General features: G+C 40.3%; 1 protein-coding gene across 1 annotated transcript in view; it reads right to left on the reverse strand.

Annotated features, from left to right (window-relative positions):
• LOC141807500 (protein AF-17-like) overlaps window positions 1-24424 on the reverse strand; it is a 46991-nt gene that overhangs the window by 14183 nt on the left and 8384 nt on the right. Inside the window, exons 5-15 of the mRNA XM_074693581.1 lie at window positions 21099-21202; window positions 20458-20551; window positions 17588-17695; window positions 14114-14203; window positions 13852-13999; window positions 12920-13759; window positions 12222-12421; window positions 8258-8375; window positions 8020-8086; window positions 5648-5796; window positions 1030-1230 (exon numbers count right to left, since the gene is read on the reverse strand). Coding sequence (XP_074549682.1) covers window positions 1030-1230; window positions 5648-5796; window positions 8020-8086; window positions 8258-8375; window positions 12222-12421; window positions 12920-13759; window positions 13852-13999; window positions 14114-14203; window positions 17588-17695; window positions 20458-20551; window positions 21099-21202 — 2119 coding nt within the window. The remainder of the gene's footprint in view (window positions 1-1029; window positions 1231-5647; window positions 5797-8019; window positions 8087-8257; window positions 8376-12221; window positions 12422-12919; window positions 13760-13851; window positions 14000-14113; window positions 14204-17587; window positions 17696-20457; window positions 20552-21098; window positions 21203-24424) is intronic.

Raw genomic sequence — 24424 nt, forward strand, 5'->3', positions numbered from 1 at the left:
TCCAGTTAAAATTCAATAACTTCTTTCAATTGTAAGACTTAGCTTTACATTTGATTTCAAAAGATGCACCAGACTTCAGTGAAGGTGATTTGACCCAATTTGATGATTTATTATTTGTGTTTGAGTAAGTTTTGGGGTAAAGTGTGCACCCTGGCTCACACCTATGGCAATGATCATAAAATAGGTCACAGTACAGGCCCTGGATGACTTTTGCATTTTCTAAAGGTATATTCTTGAGAGTCTCTGGGTGTACAAATACAAATGGTGTATTACAAATGTAATGGTGTGGTACAAATACCACACAAATACCACACAATAAACAAAAAATTGGGCTGTGGGCAAAATTACATGTATTGTGAAAGAGGTCCTTTTTGGCCAAATAAAACAAGACATTTTTTCTGGACTGACAAGTTGAAGTGGCTCATATCAAGTGTAACAAGACAATTTTCACTTCAAGTAAGACAAAAACACTTGATAAGATTTCAGTTTTTTTTTTTGCAGTGTATGCCCATAAATCCTCACAGCTGTGACTGTCAGGAGACCTGCAGCTCGGCACTGCACTTAAAACATGTTTCTCTTTCAGGTCAGATTTGAAAGAAAATTGCCTTTTGGCTCAAGACACTTTGTAATTTTGCTGCAGGCTGTCGTGAGAAAATCACAGCACAGCCATCATTTATAGGAGAGGTTTGCCTGCATACTGATGTTTGGATTAAATGTTTTAATTGATCATCAAAAACTAAAACAGCCCAAGAAGTTGTTCCCTCTCTTGTGGAAAGCTTCAGCCTCTTTCTTTGCTTATGTATGCACACACATTGATGATGTTTGGACATGCAGCAAGAAGACTGCCCACATCCTCTTCATGTTTTACTTTTAAGGATAGAGAAAAAAAACATCTCTGAGGGTCAAAACCCAACAAGCAGGAAGTGTTATGAGGCAACAAATGGTGGAGAGCAGTAGTAGAGAAAAAGTTGGGATGCTGTCTCCTGTTCTGAGCTGCAGGTGTGAAGGGAAGACAAAGCGTCTCCTCACCTTGTGAGTTTGACATAAAGTTGATCTGGGCTGAGGTGTGCATGGAGCTCTGTGCAGCGACGATGTGTGGAGGAAACTGAACGGCCAGCTCCGTGTTGAGCAGCTGCAGACGCTCCTTTTTGGCTGTCAGGCTGAGGATCTGGTCCTGGAGGCGCTGGTTCTCCTGCTGCAGGGAGTGGAGCGACTGCAGCATCTCCACGACTGCGAGAGGGAGGAGGAGAAACAGTATTCAGGTTACAGTCGCTACTTTCAGCTGGTTTCAGATCCTAAAACAGAGCCCAAAGGAACAAGATTGAGATGTTCCATCTGTTTAATGAATAAAAAATCACATTAAGAGGTAAAATAGATGACTGACACTCTGATCTTGTGTCTCACTAAGCAAACAGCTGAACACATGATAGTAAACATGGTGGAAACACACGGCACAACTTCACACGCTGGGCTAATTGTGTGATTTTATGCATCAAAGAGAATACTGTGATCTGCAAACAGTCAGTGACCAGATGACCTGTTGTGATCAGGACGACAAACCCCTTCAGTGACTACATACAGTCGGGACTCTGAAAAATAAGTATAGAACGCGTCAACTTTTTTCTCATCACATTTATTTCCAAAGATGCAATTCAAACAAAATTTCTAGCAGACATTGGTATTAACTCAAATAATCCACACATGAAAAGAAATCACAACGTTCAGGTCCATAAATAATGATTATGTGGAATTAAGTGCGATAACAAAAAAGCATTGAACAGGCCAACTGAGACTTATCTTATACTTAGTGGAGAAGCCTTTGTTTGCAATGACAGCTTCCAGACGCTTCTTGTATGTTTTAACTAATCGCCCACACTGCTCAGGTGTGATTTTGGCCCATTCCTCTGCACAGATTGTCTTTAAATCTTGAATATTCTTTGGTGCCCTCTGGTGAACCCTTTTCTTTACTTCTTTCCACAAATGTTCAATTGGATTTAAGTCAGGTGATTGACTAGGCCATTCTAACAGATTGATTTCTTTTTTTTGAAACCATTTGAGAGTCAACTTTGCCGTGTGCTTTGGATCGTTGTCCTGCTGGAAGGTCCAGCCACGTCTCACCTTCATCATCCTGGTGGATGGCAGCAGATTCATATCAAGAATTTCCTCATACGTGGCTCCATTCATTGCTCCGCCAATTATATGAAGTTTGCCAACACCATGAGATGTAAAACAACATCATGCCATGATGCTTCCACCTCCAAACTTCACTGTTGGTGTAGTGTTTTCTGGGTGATGTGCAGTGACATTTCTCCTCCAAACATGGTATGTAGTATGACAGCAGAAAAGTTCAGTTTTGGTCTCATCTGAGCAGACAACATTCTCCCAGTATTCTACAGGCTTGTCAAGATGCTGTTTAGCAAACTTCAAACAAGCTTCAACATGCCTTTTCTTGAGGAATAGAGTCTTGCGGGCTGAGCGTCCATAGAGGCCATGGCGGTGGAGTGCATTGCCTATTGTTTTCTCTGTAACAATTGTACCTGCTGCCTCCAAGTCTTTCTGGAGCACTTTCAGGGTGGTCCTTGGCTTGTTGAGTACTCTGACTATCTTTCTGACTCCTTGTTCAGAAACCTTCAAGCAGCTCCTGTGCGTGGCCTGTTGATGGTAAGGTAGTGCTTCTTGCACTTGTGAATAATGGCCCCAATGGTGCTGACTAGAATATTCAGGTGCTTTGATATAAGTCTGATATAAGGTTGTGAATGTCTTCAGAGAGCTCTTTGCCTTTACCCATCATGAGGTGTGTCGTATTTGACTGCTTGGTGGAAAAACGACCTTTTTTATAGGACCATCAATTAGCTATAGCTCAGCTGATGTTGGTTTGCACTAATCAGAAGTTCAAGTAATAATTATTGACAGATTTCAGGTGGTATGGTGCATTTCCTTGCCAAAGTATACAGCCTTTCCATGGTGTGTTCAATACTTCTTTCCTGTGTTATCGTACTTAATTCCACATAATCATTATTTATGGACCTGAATGTCGTGGTTTCTTTTCACGTGTGGATTATTTGAATTAATACCAATGTCTGGGAGAAATTTCGTTTGAATTGAAGCTTTGGAAATAAATGTACTGAAAAAAAAGTTAACGTGTTCTATACTTATTTTTCCCAATGTACACTGCAGTGAAGCCTCGTCCTGGTGTAACTCATTTCTCCAGCTCTGACAGTTCTTTTTAAAGCCGCTGTGATCATTTCTCTGTGTTCATCATGTTCAGCATGAGGACCAATCCTCCTCTGCACACCTACTCTCAAAAACTGAACTTCGACAGCAGCAACCAGAAGCAGCCTGAAGGGGACTGAGTCTGTTCACCTGAGGTGTGGCGATTCTCACAAAAACGATCAACAGGTTTTTTTTTTTCGATCATTTCAATCTGCTACACCAAGTCCATCCCTTTTCCCTTAAACTGGCTTTTTTACATCAAGAATGTTCAGATCATGTGTAATGTCTTTTGTAGGATTTATCAACACTCAGTAAATACTGTTTTCTCATTGATTTTTAATTTTGTGATTATCTAAGAAGACAGGCCAAAAATCCCTTTGACACTCTTCAGTCAGATATGGATAAACAGCCTTTTCATTTTATTTCCTTTAACTTCTGCTTGTCTGTCTCAAACTCTTGTGTTCAGTGAGTTTCGGTGGTTTATGCGTTACATGATAATTTCTGGGTTTGGTTTTCTACGAGTTTCTGTCACACCTACACAAACCGTAACAGACTCGAGCAAAAGCTGGGATTTTACAGACGTGGGGTGAGGTAGTGTTTCATGAGGGACTGCACTGCAAAACCTGAACTCTAATCAAGTTTCTCTGATTTTTTTTTTAAATAAAACTGTCTTATTAGACTTAAAATGAGCTATACTGACATGAAAGGTGCAGAAAAATGTTCTGATTAAAAAATATTTAAGGATAAAAATGAAGTCTAGATGCTTGTTAAGTTTAAAAAATTTGCCAATGGGATCAGAAAAATGTGTTTTTTAAGTTTCTGAAAATAAAAACAACAGGCCTCATTCACTAATAAACTAATGGTCTGAGAGGGGGGTCTACATTTGTTCATAGAGTAAGAACAAATTTAAGTAAGATATAAATATTGATGAACCACAGATTTGTGTGTCAAACTTTAAGATAAGATAAGATTAGATTAGATTGATTGTCCCCAAGGAGTGATTCGTTTTTCTATTACTTTCAAGATCTACTGGGGAAGCTTCAAAGATCGACCAGTCGATCGCAATCGATGAGTTGGCGACCTTTGCATTAAAGGGTTATATGTGAGTTTGACTAGAGACAACCAGCATCAAACTTTATCTTCATTTTCTACATCTTAACATCCCCAAACAACACAGAACTGCAAGATAAGATCTGTAAACTCTGCTTAATGCTTTAGGGAGTTTCTTCAGCTGCTGAGCAGAGTGTGAGATCCAGGTCAAAACTAAACCGACAATAAAAGACTTTTATTATCCTTTGTGCTGCTTGTAACTCTGATTATAAACCAGGATGAATAAAACCCAACTTCCTTTTCCTGGTGTGTAACACAGTCCTTCTTTATTCCCTGAATGGGAGAATGTTGTGTAAAATGTAAGCAGGTGTTGTAATGTTCACTGAATCAGATCAGTAAAAATGTAGAAATTCAAACTGAGATCAAAACGAGCCCTGAGAGCAGTGTTATTCTGGTTTTGTGTATTATACGGCTAGCGATGGAAGATTTGAGCGTCTAATGCTTACACGACCGTCCTTTGTGTGAAGCGCTAAGTAATTCTAGATACAAGTGAACCGCAGTGTTGTGAGGTCTGAACTACAATTCAACCCCATCCCTGAAACGCTCTCTAATCGATTTTCTACGGAGCCGTCAGCGTGGCGTGCTCAGCATCACAGACTGGCTCAACAATCAGCGCCTAATGTCTGCAGAGTGGAACAGAAGTAAGACCTCACTGAGAAATAATCTACAGGAAAAAACTCAAGGGCTGTCTTTTACATTTTCACTCAGGATAAAACAAGTAGAGCGGCTGAAAGGATGTGCGGCAGGAACGGGTGTAGAAAGGACACGTAGCAAAGAATAGATCTGAAAGCCAGCGTCAGCTGATGTCCCCAGAGAAAAAGTGAGTAAGAGGCTGTAAACAATGTGGTTCAGCAGAGAGAGAAATAGAAAGAGAAAGAGAGCTGCTTCTGCTTTGCTCTGCTATTTTCAGCCTCTCTCACAGTCCACAGGTACATTCATCATCTCTGAATAACACCACATCTTTGTCCCACTGAGGGAGCCAAGCATGAGTGTATGTGTACGTTACTGATGCTGCTTTTTAAGCCCTGGACACGAGGTTTGTAAACCCTCATCCTAAACCAAACCTACTGCTTTAAAGCGAAGTCATAAATGTAACATAACAGAGGCGACATATTCTGAATTCTTGGCTCATGTCACCCTCCACCACAATCCAACAGAGAAAACTTTACACTGAAAAGGATGAAAAGGCTTGATTCTTTTGTATTTGATGCTTATCCGAGCTAAGTCACGCTGGCTTTTAAATAATAAGCATGATGTTTTTCTCTGTCTTATCTTTCTTGTTGTCTTGTGACCCCCAGTCTGTGTGTGTTTTTCTCTCACTCACTGTTGACTCCCATCTCCCCGTTGCTGTGTTTCTCCAACAGGAGCTCGATGTGGGAGCTGGCTGCGGGGACGTTTTCAGGACGGGCTCTGACTCCTGAGCCTAACCCGTCTCTCTGGTCGAACAGAAGAGGAAGACAGCTCGTCGGAGACCTGCACGTGAAGGAGTCAGAGAAGAGTGAGGAGAGAAGTACTGACAGGACCCCTTGCCTGTGGTTGATACTTTTTCTAATGTACTCAGCCGTTGTGGTTTTTAACGATCAGCTCACTTCCTGTTGTTTTGTGCTGCTGCTGACAGAAATAGTGACTGATCTGATTGTAGTTCCGGTAAATGGAAAATGTGTTTCTATTAGAGTGATGAAGATGAGCAGACTGGAGACGTTTCATGATTCAAACTGTGTTTGAGGCTAATTTAAGTGCTTTCAAACACTGGAAAGTCTTAGGTAGATGCCGTCAACAAAACAATGGCTCTGCTCTTCATTAGAGGCGTTCCTCTGAGAGCTGCCACTGTACAAGTCCAACAGGAGATATTCTTACATTTTCACATCCTGCAGTGCAATATTTGGAGTATTTTAGTTTGCTTTACATCAGCATAATACTTATATCCTAAGTTTTAATAATGTGCACTGACTTTTGCCTCAACTACTTTGATTTTTTTCATCTCTACCTTCCTCTTGTTTTCATTTCACATTGATCAGAACCGGGCGCTGGGCACGCTAGCAGCCTCCACAGTTCTCCCATTCCTGTCCTTCCTGTGTCACTGTCTTTTTATGTTTCTCGGAAGGGATGAAACTGAAATATAATTTTTCCCACTTCTGATTTCTGATTTACAACAGTAAATTGCGTTAAGTGCATTAAACCTGTAAAAAATGAAAATCTTATTTGTTCTTTTTTCACATTTCATTAGCCTCATAGCATAATTGCCAAATACAAAGACATTTAAATTTAATTGAGTAATGATATAAAAATAATCATAATATATTAAGTAATTGAATAACAATATAAGATGTTAACATTATAAATAATAGAAATAATAGAAAAAAACGTATTCTTAAAAATGCATTTTTCCTTCTTTCCTGAAACTTTGAAATATGACTTAGCCGATAATGCTATGAGGCTAACAATATATTTCAACATACAGAAAATTTATTTAGGGTCTTTACATAACTTGATTTTTGGGATGCAGTCAATTTTGTAATGTGTATTAAAAGAAATAGAAAAATAACTGCAAAATTTGCAAAGAGACATTAAGTTCAAAACTACATTCAATAGTGCAATCGAATTTATAAGTGAACCATGTAGTGATAAACACACATATTTTGTAGAGGTAGACCGATATATCGGCGGGCCGATATATCGGGCCGATATTTGGACATTTGTCTCTATCTGCCATCGACCGTATTTTCTTTTAAAAAGCCGATTTTTGATCCGTTGTTTAAAATGACGCAATTTTTGATCAGGCACAAAAAAGATGAGCACCTCAAACTTGTGGAACCACTTGGATACATGACATACATTTGTTCAAATTATATTAATAAGTTTCAATTTCTTTTTTGACATTTTATGAAGAGTGTGAATGTTTACTACTGCTTGTTACATTGTGTGTTTACTCAGACAAAATATTTCATTGTTTTGAAAGCTGAATCAATTTTCAGAGGACTGGACACAACTTGTTGTAATAGATTTATTTTAGTTGCTCAGAAATTGCTGCGTTTCACAAAAATGTGATAAATATATATTTATTTAACAATCGGCCTGAATATCAAATTGGAAAAATCGGCTATGCATATCGGCATCGGCTGCCCAAATTTGGAAAGCATCGGCATCGGCCCCCAAAAAACCCATATCGGTCGACCTCTAATATTTTGTGTACAAAACTATGCTGTGTTAAAAAAAAATGCATTTAAAAATAAAATAAAATTCTTTTTACTTAGTCGAAACTACACAATGAAGGAACACAAATCACTTGAAATTTCACAGCCTGATGATGTTCATTTTAACGTAGGTAGCGCTACAAAAACCTGTGGTCGCATGTATAAAGATTTTTGTTATATGCCCTTTGCTGTGTATTTTAATAGAACCATATCTCCAAAGAAAAATAGCTATGACACATGGTGAATGAGTGAAATGTTAGAGAAACTCATAGTGCTGGTGCTACACTGGGCTCTACAGGGTTAAAAAGTGTGTAATCACCGACAGGATCAGACTGTTACTGAAGCATGAAGCTGATGGGGAGGATTCTTGTCCTCAAATGTTGTGCCTGTACTTTTTTTATTAGCGATTTAAACCGAAAATAAAAGAACTGACTCAGATTACAGATCTGTCAGAATTCTTTCTGGAAAATAAAACTACAAGAAGAGATGAAGTGATACATACTGTGAAGAGAGACTCTCTCTGGGTGAGTTCCCCTGACACGGGAAGCGACAGTCATCGAGGTCGGTCTCTGAGAAGAGAAACAGAGTCATCAAGTTTACTCACAACATGAAGACGTCAGTGTGTGTCAGACTCTGAGAAAGCACAGAGCATCTGTCAGCAGATTCTGATCAAGGCTTTCCTGAACCTGATCCACGGCCTGAAGAGAAACTATGAAATGAGACCTGAGTCCTGATCTCACCTGGCAGTGAGGTCTGGGCTTGGCTCAGTAGTGGCGGCAGTGCCGGGGCTGTGGAGAGACAGCTGGCGAAAGGCTGCGTGGAGGTCAGACTGTAGGAGGTGCTGGAACCTGGATGGACCTGAGGGACGGAGAGCATTTGGCTGAGAAACGATGGACGCTGATAAAAGCGAACTGTCCTGACAGAAAATAACAAAAAGCAGCGTGAAACAACGTGAAGGGACAAGCTTTTCCTCTAGTTTCTCCTAAAGACCAAATGATGCTGTGCTCACATTTCTTTAATTAGTTATGGATCTCATCATGATGTTGATATTAAGCCTGCAGACAAAACACTGAAATTTCTCAGAAACAAAAGGAAGAGACAGAAAACAATGAAAAGTACTCCTTCACCACCAGATGTTTGGAAAAGCTGCCCTGAAACAAACTTAACACCAACTAAACTAAACTTTGAATTAAAAGTCAATTAATAAATGATCTTTCAATCTCATAACCAACTGTTTCACATGGTCAACATTAAGCCTTATGCTATCGAGGAGGGTCAACTTAACCTCATCCTGCTGGCATGTACCACATGTGGATTTTCCCATCCCTGAGATAAAACATTTATCTACTCTACAGGTCTCTGTGGCTGGAAATCTCATGAGCCCTTATGAGGAATGAATTAAGCTCCAGAAGTGACTTTGTTCCTGTGAACATCTGTGTTTGTGTTATCTTGAACTAAATTACACATGCTCATCTGAACATCAGTTTCCCATCAGCTAGCATTTTTCATCCCAAACTGATCATAAAACCTCATCTGCAAGAAATAGCCAGGGCATGGACCTGATTTTCAGTGATTTGCTGGCTTCAGGGTGATAAGAGTTAATGAAAACATTTTTGTCAACTGAACTAAAAATAAAAACATGACTATTTCACTTGCATGGTGAGTTTATAAAACTAACTGTCTTTAGTTTTTGTCTGTCATTTTATTTCATACATGACCTCTTCATTTTGTTTCATTTCACCATCTGCCCAGACAGAGTAAAAGTGACACATTTTATTGTTTTATGCAGATCATTGTTCATCTGTCCTCTGAGAATACATTTTTGAAAAATGGTGTGCTGAAACGGTGAGTTTTTATTACACAAAGTTATTTCTGACATTTTTGATTCTTGCCCCTGTGAACTTCCCTGGATTACAAAAAAAAAGACTTAAACTAATACTGAAACTGATCAAACTATACCAAAACTGAGCGTTTTCAAAAAATGAAAACTGAACCAGAACACCCACTTTACAAACTATTTTAAAATAAACCAAAATTGAAAACAAAAACTTAAAAATGCTAAAGTATAATAACCTTAACAGGCATGCACCCAAAGATAAACTGCCAACAACATTAATACAACAAATGTAGATTTTTTTTGTGTTAGAATATTTCAAATTCACTGAGTATTTGTAATCTATGCACATCAACTGGTACAAGCAGTTGTTGTAAATAACTACTTCATACATTATCTGACCCCCTCATTATTTTTACATGTCTGTAATCTGTAATGTTAGTAAATCCTGGTTATGTCCTGCCAGTCATCTACTAATCAGAGCTAACGTAACCTCACTCTTCATTTTATTGATAGACTCTCAAGTTTGAACAGACCACTGCAGAATAACTGCTGACTGTGGGTTGGAATCAACATTATCACAAACAGTTTAGCTCCTGTGTTAGCCTTTAGCTCATGCTCTATCTCTCTCCTGTTTATCTTTCTTCTGCTCTTTTGTCCTTTTCTGACTGACAGTTAGGCTCCTGTGTCAACCATCACAACAAAATTAATCACAGAAAACATTTTTAGCAAAGAAAAACACAGATTGTGTTTTATCTCTTCTTACTACTAAACTTTGTCAGCAGACGTGGTGTTGTCATAGACACCTAGACGTGCTGTAAATCAAAACCGGTCCTGTTCAATCTAGCCGGAAGCTAAGAAGTACCATTTCAATATAACGTGTAACCAGTAATATTGTTGCTGATAATTTTAAAGTGTGGATTACGATTAGGCAGATATCTAGAAGAGAGACTTTTTGAAGATCACTTTCAATCTCCTCACAGGGGATACGGTAAGGTAAGATAAGATAAGATGAGTTTAATTGTTATCAGGGTGAAATTTGACACGGAATAAGTGCAGTGCTGCCCACGATCAGTACACTCATCACACCAAATAAAAACAACATGCCCATTGTTAAAATAAATAAAAAGCCCTGTCACTGTGGCCTACCAATGACACTTCTCTATAAATTTAGTTGTTTTTTTTTCAATGAAAGATGGATTCCTCCAATAAAGAGCATCCATGAGTTTTTTTTATATTTTTGGGTGAAAAAATCTGAGCAGAAAAATGGAAATTTCTTCATATTACTTTAACAACCCTCACAAAATTAATGATAGTAAGCAACCAAAGTGGTAGTTATAAATCTGTTTTCTTTTTGAATTTGTTCATTTTCAAACATGGGGACAACATGTGAAAGTATAAAGCAGACACTGGAGCCATGCTGCTAGGTCAGAGCAGAGTTTCACTCTGAGAACTCTGATGCAGCGTGATCTGAGGAGCTCTAAACGCTCTGTTTCCCCCTCACTGTCCGCTTTTAAAACAAGTCTTAAAACCCATTTTTATTCTTTGGCTTTTAACCCAGCTTGAGACTCTGCTCATGTTTTAGTGTTTTTACGGTCTGTTTTAGTTTTTTATTAATTGTTTCATTGTTTTAAATTATTTTTAGATCAATGTCACAATTTATTTTACTATGTGCACCTTTGTTTTAATGATTTGTTTTATTTACTATTTATTAATGTACTACTTTTATCAGGGTTCCTACAGCTCAAGCCAAGTTAAATTTAAGACTATTTAAGACTTTTTTTAAGCCGTTTGAAATCAAATTTAAGACCAAGTCGACAACGAACCACAATTGAAACAAAAAATAAAAAATAAAAACACCACATGATTTACCTGGGTGAGAGGCCCTTTTGACCCAATGTTTATTTTAAATAAAACCACTTTTTGTCTTCTTTTTAACCCCATTTTTACAGCTTTATGCCTATTTTGCCCCCCATTCATCGTTTTTTGGCCACTGTCCGAAACATTTTTGAAATTTTTACATGTTTTTTCAAATTTAATATCAAATTTAATTCCCAATTTTGCTGCCAAAGAATATTTTCTTCAGCTACCTATGGATTTTTTTACACATTTTTCCCCTTTTTTTTTTTTTTTTGCAATTTCATACCTATTATGCACCTATTTATTATCCTTTTTCCACTTCCTTACCATTTTTGCCCAGTTTTTGCAATTTCATCCCTTTTTTAACCTTTATCCATACACTTTGTCCCACTTCTGGACCAATTTCATCTTTTTAAGCCCGTTTTTATAACTTTATTTCTAGTTTGCCTCCTTTTTTTTTTTGACCACTGTCTGAAACATTTTTGGAATTTTGACATGTTTTTCGACATTAAATTTTCAATTTAATTTCCAATTTTGCTGCCATAATCAATTTTCCTAAGCCACTTTTGGATTTTTTTTGCCAGTTTGTCACCTTTTCTTTCCCTCTCCAGGCCCTGTAGATAAAACCAAGATATGCGTCTGCTCTGAAAGATCCTGGTGCAGCCACATCACTGATTTGTTCGTTCTGCTTTTGTGATTACACAATGTTGCCATGACAATAAATCAGTGAATTCTTTTTGAAAAATATATACATTTTGCTAAATATTTTTTTAGTTCAATCTAACATAAATCTTATTAATGTGGTTAGATTTTTAAGACTTTTGAAAATTGGATTTAAGACATTTTAATGCCAATTAAGGCCTTATTTTTAGAATTATGAATTCAATGCCTTTTAAGACTTTTCAAGGATCCGTGGGAACCCTGTTTATGTACAGCACTGTGTTTCAACTGAGGTTGTTTTAAAGTGCTTTATAAATAAAGTTGAGTTGAGTTGAGTTTCTGTGAAGTACCTGCGTGTTTGAGACGGTGTTGACCGACGGGAGTGAGAGTGAGGAGACATGAGATGGAAGGAGTCCTGAGGAGAGAGGGGTGCTACACATACCCCCTCCCAGGGACAAGGAGGTGCTACACACCCCTCCACCCAGAGACAGAGGGGTACTGCACACACCCCCACTCAGTGTGAGAGGGTCCTTGAGACTGGAATAGATACCTGAAAGAGAGGAAAGGTAAGGTAAGAAGAAACTAACACATCATTTCTCATCTCAAAAGTTGTAAAGTGATCGTACTTCATCGAGAGTTTGTAAACATGGGAGTGGGTCTGTAAGTGGGGCAGGAAATCCACCACCCTGACACGAAGCACAGCTCAAACCACTATCTGGGACGACATCTCTGCCTCCAGTGTCACAGATTTGATGCTTTCAGACTTTCTACCATATGAAAAACTTGTCAGTGGAGCAGTAACTTGATTTGACCTTCAGCTCAAAGGGTCGTTTTCTTTCCACTATCTGCTCCTGAGACACAGATAAGCTGCTCCCGAGCTGCCTCCACATGTAACGAAAACATTTCAACACTTCAGAAAGCTTCAAATGATCACACCAACGAGCAAACAGCCAGCGATGCAGCCTGCACACACACACGTACACACACACATTCACACAAACACAGGAAGCTCGAGGGCTACCACACGCCCCCACTCACTCAGACTCACCGGAGCCGAGCAGCGAATTGCCGCGGCCTGTGGAAAAACTGCCTGCAGAGGAGGAGGAGAAAGAAGAGGTGGAGGAGGAAGAAGACGAGGAAGAGATGGTGGTGGGGGGAACTGTGGAGGGGAAGGTGGGGTGAGGGATAGAGGATGGGCTCGTGTAGAGTGAGGAGGTTAATGCTGGAGGTGGGGGAGGAGGAAGAGGGGGAGGAGGTGCTGTGTGGGGATGATGGTGATGATGCTCCTCTTCCCGCCTCTCTCGGTTCTTGCTGCCCCGCGGGCGCCCTGGTCCGTGGCTGCTCTTCTTGCTGCCGCGGTGCCTCCTCTCCCGGGGCAGCGGTGGAGGCGTGGCTTTCTCATCTGGGTCCGCCTCTTCTAGAATGGGCGGCGTGCTCAGCTGAGAAGGCTTACAGAGGGACTTGGAGGGTTTGTAGTCCCCTGATGAAGAGATCTTGCGGATCTTGCTGCTGCTGCCGAGGCTGGAGGTGGAGGTGATGCGCATGATGGACCCAAAGGTGGAGATGGTGACTTTGTTCTCAAAGGGGCTGGAGTTGCCCTCTGACCTGTCATGTGACCCTGCCAGTGGGCCATCAGCAGGAGTCAGAGCTGGAGGCTTATGGTATTTACTGTCCTCCTCCTCCTCTTCCTCCTCGTCCTCCTCATCATCTTTGTCCTCTTCCTTCTCATCCTCGTCTTCGTCCTCGTCTTCCTGGACCGCCGGCCTCCTGTGACGCTCCTTCCGTTCCTCTCCACTGTGGTCTTCAGCGCCTCGGTCGTGATCTCGATCTAGACGAGATGATGATGAGAACTGATGGAAATCCTGAGCGGAGGAGGACAGAGAGCCTCCTGCAGGAGAAACACAGATTTTAATATTTCATATGGAATAAAAAGACACATACGTCCACATGTGTTACTGTGCTCTGCCCTGCAGGTGGTACCTGTGTTGAATGGACTGGAGGAGCAGGAGGAGGAGGAGCAGCTCTTGCCCGTGCTCCCCGTCTTCTTGCTGCGATGATTGTGACTGTGTGAGCTCAGCTTCTTCAACTTCCTCTCGCTGTCCTTGCTGCTGTGATGGCTGGAGGATATCTGTACAGCAACACGTGCACATCATGACCAAACATGTTTTCATTCATTATCTTAGATCTTATCTTTGTCTTATTTTTGTTGTTGTTGTTGGTGTTTAAAGCTGGCTGTTGATACCTTCTCTATGCTGCTGGTTGTCACCGAGGAGCCCAGGCTGTCAGAGGACTTCTTGTGGCGCTCTTTTTGCCGAATCTTGTCCTTGTGACTCTGAGCAGACATGAACACACAGGGCTCAGGCATGTGAGGAGAGATAGACGACATAAACTGGTATAAACACAAACAGTGTTACACACAAAGACTCTAAACACATGCACATTTACTCTTTGAAGGACTTGTTATCATGTCAGTCTTTTGGTTACCAACATCATTGTGTCATTTCATCACTAACAATGAATGACGATACCTTTACAACAAGCTTCTTACTGAGAACATAAAGATAAACTCAAGTTAAAGCTCCAGTGAGGTACTCTGAGCTCCTGTTGACTTTGATGCCTCCAATGGACATGAACCAGCTCTGCTGATCCTGTCTTTAACAAGTCACGTTCTCAAACAAAAGTCTCTCTTCTTTTCTCTATGTGAATCTCTGAGATTTAAAGCATCAGTTTGACTTTCAGGCTGATTCATAACCAGACAAAATCTCTTCACACAGCTTTACATAAGGATAAATGCTTTTTGAGAACCCACTGTTTAAATGTCATGATTATTAAATCAGAGACCACAAAACATATAAACTCTGAAAACTGATGCTCAGCATTGGACTGGGATAAGACATTAGTCCCAACGTTGGTTTGTCTTAGACTGGCCTCCATGACCTGTCAAACAGGTGACACAGTAATGACGCCGAAAAAATCGTTGTATGATATATCAGGATTTTTTATTTGACAATACCAAATCGAGATTCTTTGTCAAAAAAAAACCCATTTCTTTTAAAGGTTCAAATTCTTTGCTTCAGTCTTTGTTTATAAACTGGATTGGGAAAAAGTTTCCACTTTTCTCCAGCAGAAGTTCTGTTTAATATATATATATATATATATATATATATATATATATATATATATATATATATATATATATATATATATATATATATATTTGTCCGTATCAATATATATATATATATATATATATATATATATGTATCCCTGTGACGATTATTACAATTTTAAATCAATCATCAATTACACATGTAAAAGCTGAAACTAACAGAGCAATACAAGATAGGGCTGGGCGATTATGGTAAAAATAAGAATCCCAATTATTTTAAGTGATATTGAAATCACAATTAATATACACAATTATTCATTTATTCAAAAACTTTAAAGAGCCAGCAAGTGGCACATACAGTATTATTGATGCACATAAGTCACACACACTCGCTGTGGCTGCACATGGAACACAGAAGAGCTATGAAGCACAGGAACTTGCATACATCTACACTGTGTGGCATATTAATTGTTTTTCTTCGATTATGTTGTTTTTATGATTGTCAGATGGCAAAATTGAAATCACGATTAAAATCCAATTAATTGTCCAGCCCTAATACAAGATAGTTCATTTGTTCAACTACAAACTAAAATTTGCTTCATGTGGCTTCATTAATTCCAAATTCTGTCTATAGAGAGTACAGAGTCACATAAAATCAAAAAGAACCATGGCTCAGTACCTAAACACATCGTTGTGACTCTAAAGGATTGGAAGAGTGGGAGATAGGGGTGCACCGATCACAATTTTCTGGCGGATCACCGATCTTTAAAAATATATTTTTTTATAACTACCAGCATATACCTTCAATGTTCCAATCTTATTTTATTGAAAATCATTGAAAAACACCTGTGAAACAATAAAATCTTTACGTTTTAACTTAAACAATAAAGTGTCCTGAGTTTTAGGTCTCAGAGCAAAAAGCAACAATAGCTTGCCGTCAGACCTTCCTGAAAGAATATAAGATCAGTTTTATTTGCAAGGATGGGTCGATCACTGATCACCCAAAATTAAGGAAATCAGCACTGATCAATCAGCTAACCGCTCCATTAGTGCATGTCTAGTGGGAGATTTTAAATACTGGACATGAATACAGCATTGCAAGTTTTGAAAAACTTTGAGATGTTACTATTAAACAAATGAATATTTATAACCACATAAACATGCACAAAACTACCGATAATTGGCACTATTAAGTCCTGATACCAATTACCAGGTACCAGACATTATACCGTACCGTTTCAAATGTCAAAGGTACCTACCCCTGTTTCATACTACCCTTTATATCACCTCTTCTCAGACACAGGTACTGAACTAACTCATGCACCACCTGAAGTATCTGAAGCAACAAATTGCAACAGAGATATTTATGTGGAGCCTCACAGAGAACATTTCACTGCCAAGATTTTGTTCGACACAACTCAGGCTTTACAAAGAAGGCAGAATTTTTACTTACAGCGGAGCTTTCTCTTAGTGTTTTACAGGTGCTTTTACACATTTTGACACAGCGCAGACACAGGTCTATCTTTAATAGATGATAACAACAGAGCTGGATGTTCATACTTAATGTGTCCAGATTTCCATGGAAATGTATTGTAAGGAAATCAAATATAGCTAGGATATGTAACTAAATGTGGCTAAAAATAGATTTACAGGCAAGTTTACTTTAATACCTATGCTACTCCTTGAGCACACAGCAGCACTTTGCTGACTGCAGAGCTCTCAAGGCCCACAGCACAAGATCACTAAAGACACCACCTGATGAACACATTAAGTCGAGTAAGCTTCGATAAAACAATAAAGAATATTGCTTAATTACCCACGCTGAACTCCTCATGGAAAGTTTCTGGAAATTTACCGTAAATATTCAACTCTATTTGTAACCCTAGCAGAAATCCCTGAACCTAAAAACAGCCCCTAATCTTAATGAGACTTGCTGGACATGTTGGAGGAGCGGGCCTCAAACACCAAGTTCAGCCCATAGCTCTGCCCCTGACAGGCCTTTAGGCCTGGCCAATCAGAGAGAAGAGGGTTTGTGGAGAAGGGAGCCTTAAAGAGACAGCAGCTAAAACAAAGTGTTTAAGACTGAGCCTGAAATAAAGGTTTTCTAAAACACCAGTGTGAGACAAACATGTGAATCATGTAAAGAAACCACCAGAGGGACAGTGAATTCTTTAAAAAAGCACAACACCCTCTTATTTACCAAAGTCTTTGCAGCACATTGTAACCGAGTCAGCCTGGTAGTGTGACCAACATCATGATGCCATATGGATCTGAATCACTCACTGCTTGGACATGCTATCATTAGCTCATTAACACCCATTTCTCTACAGCTTCTCACTCCTCCTACTCAAGATGTTCCTCCGCCTCCCTGACACACACCTGCTCTCCCCTCTGCTTCCCTTCATCAGTGCCACACACCTCCTCACTCCACCTGTTGCTGCAGAAGCAGATGACGCTCAAAGTCTTCACACATTTAGTAGGATCTGTTTTTCAAGCTTTCAGATTTTCCATCTGATGCTGACTTTGTGTATCAGTTCATCCAAATACTTCAGGATCTGTGCAGGGATCAGAAGAGGGAGGGTGGGTGCAGACACCACTGGTACTGACCTTCCTCTGTCTGTGGTGGTGATGTTTCTCCTGGGATGGAGAGCTGGATCGGCCTCTGGGGTGACTGAAAGAGTTGCTCGAGTTCTCACTGGATCGCAACTTCTTCTGCTGTAGAAATCACAGAAAGGGTTCTGATTAAAATGAGGGGGAATAAAACCTTTTTTAGCAACTCCTGCAGGTGGAATCAAAACACTTTTAAATCATGTTGGCTTGAGATAAATAGACGACATGAACAGAAGCTGCCGAGCTCCCTGAGTTGGTCCGATGAAACACGTCTACTCTGCTCATTTCTGTCTGACATCTAAGGCCAATAAGAAGCATAGCCTAGGAATTCAGAAAAAAAAAAATTATGAGTTGAAATACCTGTCTTTTCCTTTGGTTGAGGATGTACAAAGCCACTTTTCAAGTTCTGACTGTTTTTTTGGCATATTGCAGTTAAAAAACACACGTCCTTCATCATCTTGTTACATTTTGTGTTAATTTGCAAACACAAACAGAGCCTAATGTTAGTGTAGACAGGTCATGAAGTAAAGCTCGTACATAAGGCTGCTCTTTACACCAACCTCATCAGCTGAGCAGCCAGCAGCTGCTGCTGCTCTCCCTGCCTTAGCTTTTGCACATCACAACTCTAGGTGGTGGAAGTGGGTTTTTCCCTCCTCAGGCTGTAGCATTCTACGTGAGCATGTGGAGGGAACGCCAATTATGACTTATAACAAGTTCTTCAAGTACTGTAAAGGTTTTCTGACTGGTATTAATATGCACTGTAGATAGGAGGACAGCCTTTCTTCCCACAATGACCAAACAAATGATCCATGTTAGATTCATTTTTTCTGAAAGAGCATATTCAAATAGTGTAATCCAGGCTAGTTTACTCGGCAGTTTGCTTTCCATATACAGGCAACAACCTGTTACTGTACGTCATCTCCATTTCTACATCTCTAACCCCTTCACTTCCTGTCTCTCCTCAGCTGTCTGACCTCACAAAGGAAAACACAACTTTAATACACTGTTTGCTTCATGTGCCACTGACTGGCCCCCAGAAGGTGGATTGGGACACAAAGCATTACTCCAGGGGCAAGAGCCATGAACTGTTTACAAGAAATAAAAACAGTAAGCTTTAATCTTCCTCCTGCATGTAAAATCACAAGAAAAGTCTTCATCAGTATTACAGATTGACTTATTTTAAACATTTAGTAAAAAAAAGTCGACTGGATGAGTATTTGGGTTTGAGCCTCACTCCTAAATATGAAATAATCTTACAATAATAGAACTGTGAGGATTTGAAAGTGATCTTTAAAAAGTGTCCCTCCTTGATATATGCCTGACCGTAATCCACACTTTAAAATGAGATTATCGGCACCAATATTACAGGTTACAGGTCATTTTAATTTGCTACTTCTTAGCTTCCAGGTTGGGTCGAGCAGGACTGGATTGATTTACAGCACATCTAGGTCTCTATGACAACACCACGCTGGCTGACAAAGTTTAGTAGCGAGAAGAGTTAAAACACAGAGATCTGTGTTTTTCTCTGCTGAAAATGTTTTCTGTGATTAATTTTGTAGTGATGGTTGACACTGGAGCCTAACTGTCAGACAGAAAAAGGACAGAAGAGCAGAAGAAAGAGAAACAGGAGAGTGATACAGCTAGGGATAGGTACCTTTCACATTTGAAACGATACAGTACCGATATCCGGTACCTGGCGTTCGGTACCGGTACGTAACGGTACCAATTTTCGGTACCTTTTTCGTGTTTATGTGTTAAAAAAAAAAAAAAAAACTTGCTAATAACATATGTTTATTTTTTTCAATTTTATCCTTCAGTATATAACCTTGCAATGTTGTTTTCATGTCCAGCATGGAAAATCGCCTTTTCTTCCAGTCCCTCACAGTCACATTTAGGTACCTAAACATGGTACCTTTTGATTTTATGTGAATGGGTACCAAGTACTTTTGACAGAATTCAGTTGGTACATATAAAAGTACCTAAAAAAGTACCTAAAACGGTACCCATCCCTAGATACAGCCTGAGCTTAAGGCCAATTAGCCTTTAGCTCAGGCTGTATCACTCTATAACACAGGGGCTAAGCTGTTTGTGATAATGTTCATACCAACCCACATGCAACATGTCTTAGAGCATCAGACTGCCAATTGCGCTAAATATAGACAGCTACTAAACTACTTACAAACTGACAGTGTTTACTTGTTGTCACATTACCTACAGATATGTCGAAGCACTGGGCTGCTGATAGCACTACATATAGCCAGCTACTACAACGTTTGCTTGAAGTCACATTTCAAACTGTACACATAACTGTCTTAATAAGTAATAATAATAGTAACAAACACGCCTCGTTAAAAGTAATTTACGACAGTGTGTGTGAGACTCCAGAAGGTGGCGAAGGAGTGCGATTAAAACAGAGCCTCCACTTATCATCTTTAACAAAAAGCCTGAGTGGTTGCTTGGATTTAAAGTTCCTGTGAGGAATTTTTAAGTGATCTTAAAAAATTTCACCAAAAAGTTGTCATAAACAGAGAAAAGTAATGTTAAAAAGATCTGTTTCTCTTCATTCTCTGCAAAATAAACATGCTTTGGCAAAAGTCTTCACAATAGTGGGTGCAAGTGCTCGTGGGAAACAGACTCTTCATTTAGACAAAAACACCAGCTTTTCCAGACACTACTCTCAGGCCCTTTAAGGAAAATTACATGTGTTTTTCTCATGAAATCCACAACTAATGTTTACTGAAAAACCCTGAGCAGTGGATCAAAAAGAGAACCTCTCTCAGGTCACATTTACAGATCTATAACTTCCTCATATTCCTTCTCTTTTGTTTCAGTGTGTGTCGTTTGGAGCAGACTGTCGACCATCTTACCATTTTGTTATAGTGATGCTTGCAGTAACCACAATATTTCACGTTGTCAGCTTCTGGTCCTTCCTCCTCACACAGCAGACCGGCCATCTGAGCACTGAACAGAGAGGGTCAGAGGATCAGACAAGAGAGCACACACACACACACACACGGATCCAGACAACACACACACCTGACAGAGACACCTGCACATCTCCCCGTGTCATCTGAGAGCTTTTGAGATTGATCGTGGAGGGAAGGATCACATATCAAACCTCTGAAGTCTGATTCACACCAAGCCTGAGACAGAGCTTAATTTTACGCTCTTAGGCTGCTGGACCAGTCAGTCGGCTTCAAGAGTTGTAAATTTATAGAGATCAAGATTTCTGTGGCCAACCGTGAAGTGTAAAAAGACAGTCTTTGTGGTCACCATCTTTTGTTTCAAGGAGTTAAATTAATTTAGTGCTTTCCATGTCAGATTACAGAGAACAGGACACAGCACTAAGTTGAAACTTGTGTGTTGATCTGTCGCTCCTAATCAAAACCAACGATTTCTGACAGCAAGAGGCTGCTAAACACAAAGCTTTGGACACACACACACACACACACACACACACACACACACACACACACACACACACACACACACAGAGCATAACTCTTACCAGGTGACATGAAAAGCTTGTCTGCAGCCCTGTCTGTTGCAGGTCATGCAGGCTCCACAGGCAGCCTTGCTCTCCCGTCCGTGGTCCTCACAGATGTAGCAAGTCTAAGATGAAGAGAAGATGAAGAGAAGATGAAGAAAAGATGAGGCGAAGTGGCACAGACACATCCCTTTATGAAATTCCCCGGTCTTTGCTCTTTCAGAAAACGCAGGTTCATATGGGAAGCAGTCGGAGGTCTTGGGAGGTCTCCTCTTCCATGTGTTTCTCTAATGTCTCCTTCAACGGACACTAAAGTGAAACCACTGTGATTGCAGCGCGGGAAAGATAAAACACTCCTTAATTTGAGGCCAGCCACAGCTATACTGTAAAAGATTAGGGTGTTGTGCTTGTCAAGACAACAGATGGGCTTTCAAACGGAGCGGTTTGCTCTTTGCTCACCACTTTGTAGAGCTAAACTGTTGAGCAGATGTTTGGAAATGTAGCGGGGAAAAAGTTGACATTGAAGAGCTTGTGACCGATGAAAAAATAAAACAGCTTTGTCTTTGAGTTTCCTTCAGAAGTACCCTTCCTTACACGTCGTACAGTTTCCTCCTAATTTGACCTAAATTGGTGTATCACTTTCCATGACAAAGTGCAGACCACTCAGGCCGGGGTGCCATTAAACCCCCACGTGTAGGCGAGCTTCAGGAAAAACTGATGTTACAGCTCAAGGCTAAAAACGATCCTTTCATCTGGGGTGAAAGCTGCATCATTCATCAATGACATGTTAATGCTCACACATGTCTGTGAAATACATGTAAGCAGAGCACAAACAGACAGACCAATGCATGAACACACTTACATTCATACACACACCGCTTTTGTGCTTCTGCAGCTTTTTTCCCAGTGAGTGGAGCTGGCTGGTGGGGGGCAGGAGAGGCCTAGCAACAGGTGCCAGACAAAGGAACAGCGGGCTCTCTACCTTTTCTGCCTCAGCCCTCTCTGTTTCTCCCTTTTCTCCTGTTTCCTCTATCTCCCCTTTACACCACACATCCTACTTTGCTCTCTGTTCCCCTCTGAGGATGTCGGCTGTGTAATAAAAGGCCGAAGACACGACTACACTGAGCGCGTTAAAAGGACGAGTGGCTTCTCAAGTTTTCACTGTCCATTGTAACGCTGTCTAGGAATGCAGGCTGCAAAATGTGGATGAATGGCTCTGACGGGGGGAAAGCTGCATGCAATTTACTGTAGCTGACACAGTAATATGAAACCGGGCACTCAAACACTCACATGTGTACATTTATATGCAGGCACGCACAGAGAAACACACACACACACACACTTCACAAACACACAGCATGTCTGCAACTGGCTGCTCAGTCCATGCTTCAAATATTGATTTCTTTGTAACGTGCGTTGCTTTAAAGAGGGCGGCTCTGGCTGCTGTATGCAGCATACAGGGCTCATTATTCCTGTTAAACACAACCTTGGAGCGTTAAAGAGCGCTCAGAGGACACAGAGAACAAAGGTCTACTGACCGCTGATGGTAGATAAAGCTGTAACGGCTACACCACTCTGTAAAAGCTTTATAGAAACATTCTGTCTCTGAATTTAAGCCGTACATGTCCGAGCATCCCACGTGTTTCTCTTAGGACGTCTAACCCGGCACGTCTGGACTCCGTGTGAGGTCCCATTATCTTTGTATGTCATCAGTCAGCATACAGCATGAACTGCTTCATACATAAACACGCCATCAAACGTATTTATTAAAGAGCTCACTGCCCCCCTTTGGCTCATTCAGCCTGCACAGACTTAGTTCTTGTGTCCACATGGCGTTTTTCTGAGCGCCGGCGTCTTTTTTTGATTGTTGCCGATGAGGAGAAACAGTTGGAAGCAGTACGAGGTCAGCTGGAGGAAACGTGCTCGGTGTCTTTTGGCTTTTTTTGTGCAGCTGCTCTGAAGGATTCTATTTTAAAAACCTCTGAATGTTCAGCAAAGGAGCCACAGTCATCTCTTTTTCTCTTCTTCTGGCAACAAATCACAGAGTCGGCAGCTGAGGGCATAAAAAAAGGCTTTCAAGCCGGTCTGTCTGAAGCAGCGACGCGTCACAGATGATCACAGTTATAACGATAACGGAGAAAGAGGCAAATGCAGGAGTCGGTTAGTGAAGAGGATATGATGCTCACTTTCAGATTGTCTGAAGGATTTTCTCCCATATTGCTCCAAATAGAGTAAAGGAGAAAGCATCCCCTGGTTTAAATGTAAAAGTAATGAAGTGCATAAATAAATAAAAACATAAAACAACACTTTTTCTCAAGAACCTTATAAGTGCTTTGTGCAAAAGAGAAACTCTTGGAGTCAGGCCCTCGCTTTGGTCTCACCCTACAGTCACCAAAAGTAGACAACCTTGAAGACAATCATCTACCACTGTGCAGCCTGATTCATAAAAGGTAGGGTTTCTACTAGGGGTGTAACGGTACAAGTACTCAGACCAGACCGTTTCAGTACGGGGCCTTCGGTCTTGTTGGCATGTGAACTGATCTGAGTGTTCCCCCACCGTTTGCAGAAAGGAAGCACACAACAGACCGCAAGTGGCATGGCAACCACAACTAATCAACACCTCGAGTTGGAACATCCCCCAATCTCTCTCTTTGAGGTCTCCTGTGTGGGAACATTTTGGTTTCCCAGTGAAACAAGTAGACAAAGACAAGTCGACAAGACACGCGTAGTGTGCCGATGTTGTTCAACAGTTGTCGGCTACATTGCTGGCAACACGTCCAATTTGTTAAAGCATCTCAAGAGGCACCACACAAACATTAACTTAACTGGGACTAGGAGAAAGGAGATTGTGGAGCGAACTTGATTTTTCTGGCAAAAAACATGAAAGTTAAATGAAGCTAATCAGACATTCAAGCTGGAACGGAACCGTTAATGCGGTCCTTTGGACCATGTGGAAAAGTTCCTTTCCCTAAAAAAGAAAAGACAGTATCTTAGTTTGTAAGCCTTTAAGCTTGAACTGTTTATTTTGCACTTGAGATTTTGTGTATTTGTTTATAAAAAGAGACTAAGAAAATAACCTCACTTTTTTTCTTCTTTTTTTAATCCTTGAATGCTTTAACTACCTTCACTTTATCATGGAGTCTTTTGGTTGAAGGTTGCAGCATTATTCTTATTTCTTTAATGTTTATTTTTACAGTTTTTAAATTAAAATGTTATTTATTAAGAAACCTGTTGATGCTGCAATTAAGAGAAAAAGACAGAAGACAGAAATTCAAAATGTTCATAATAAAAGAAAATGTTGCATTTGTGTCCCTTGTTGTATTGAAAATGTACCGAACCGAAGCTTT

The sequence above is a fragment of the Halichoeres trimaculatus genome, unplaced genomic scaffold (assembly GCF_033239565.1).
Source record: "Halichoeres trimaculatus isolate MK-OKI-2021-1 unplaced genomic scaffold, fHalTri1.1 fHalTri1_scaffold_2, whole genome shotgun sequence".
Taxonomy (NCBI): Eukaryota; Metazoa; Chordata; class Actinopteri; order Labriformes; family Labridae; genus Halichoeres; species Halichoeres trimaculatus.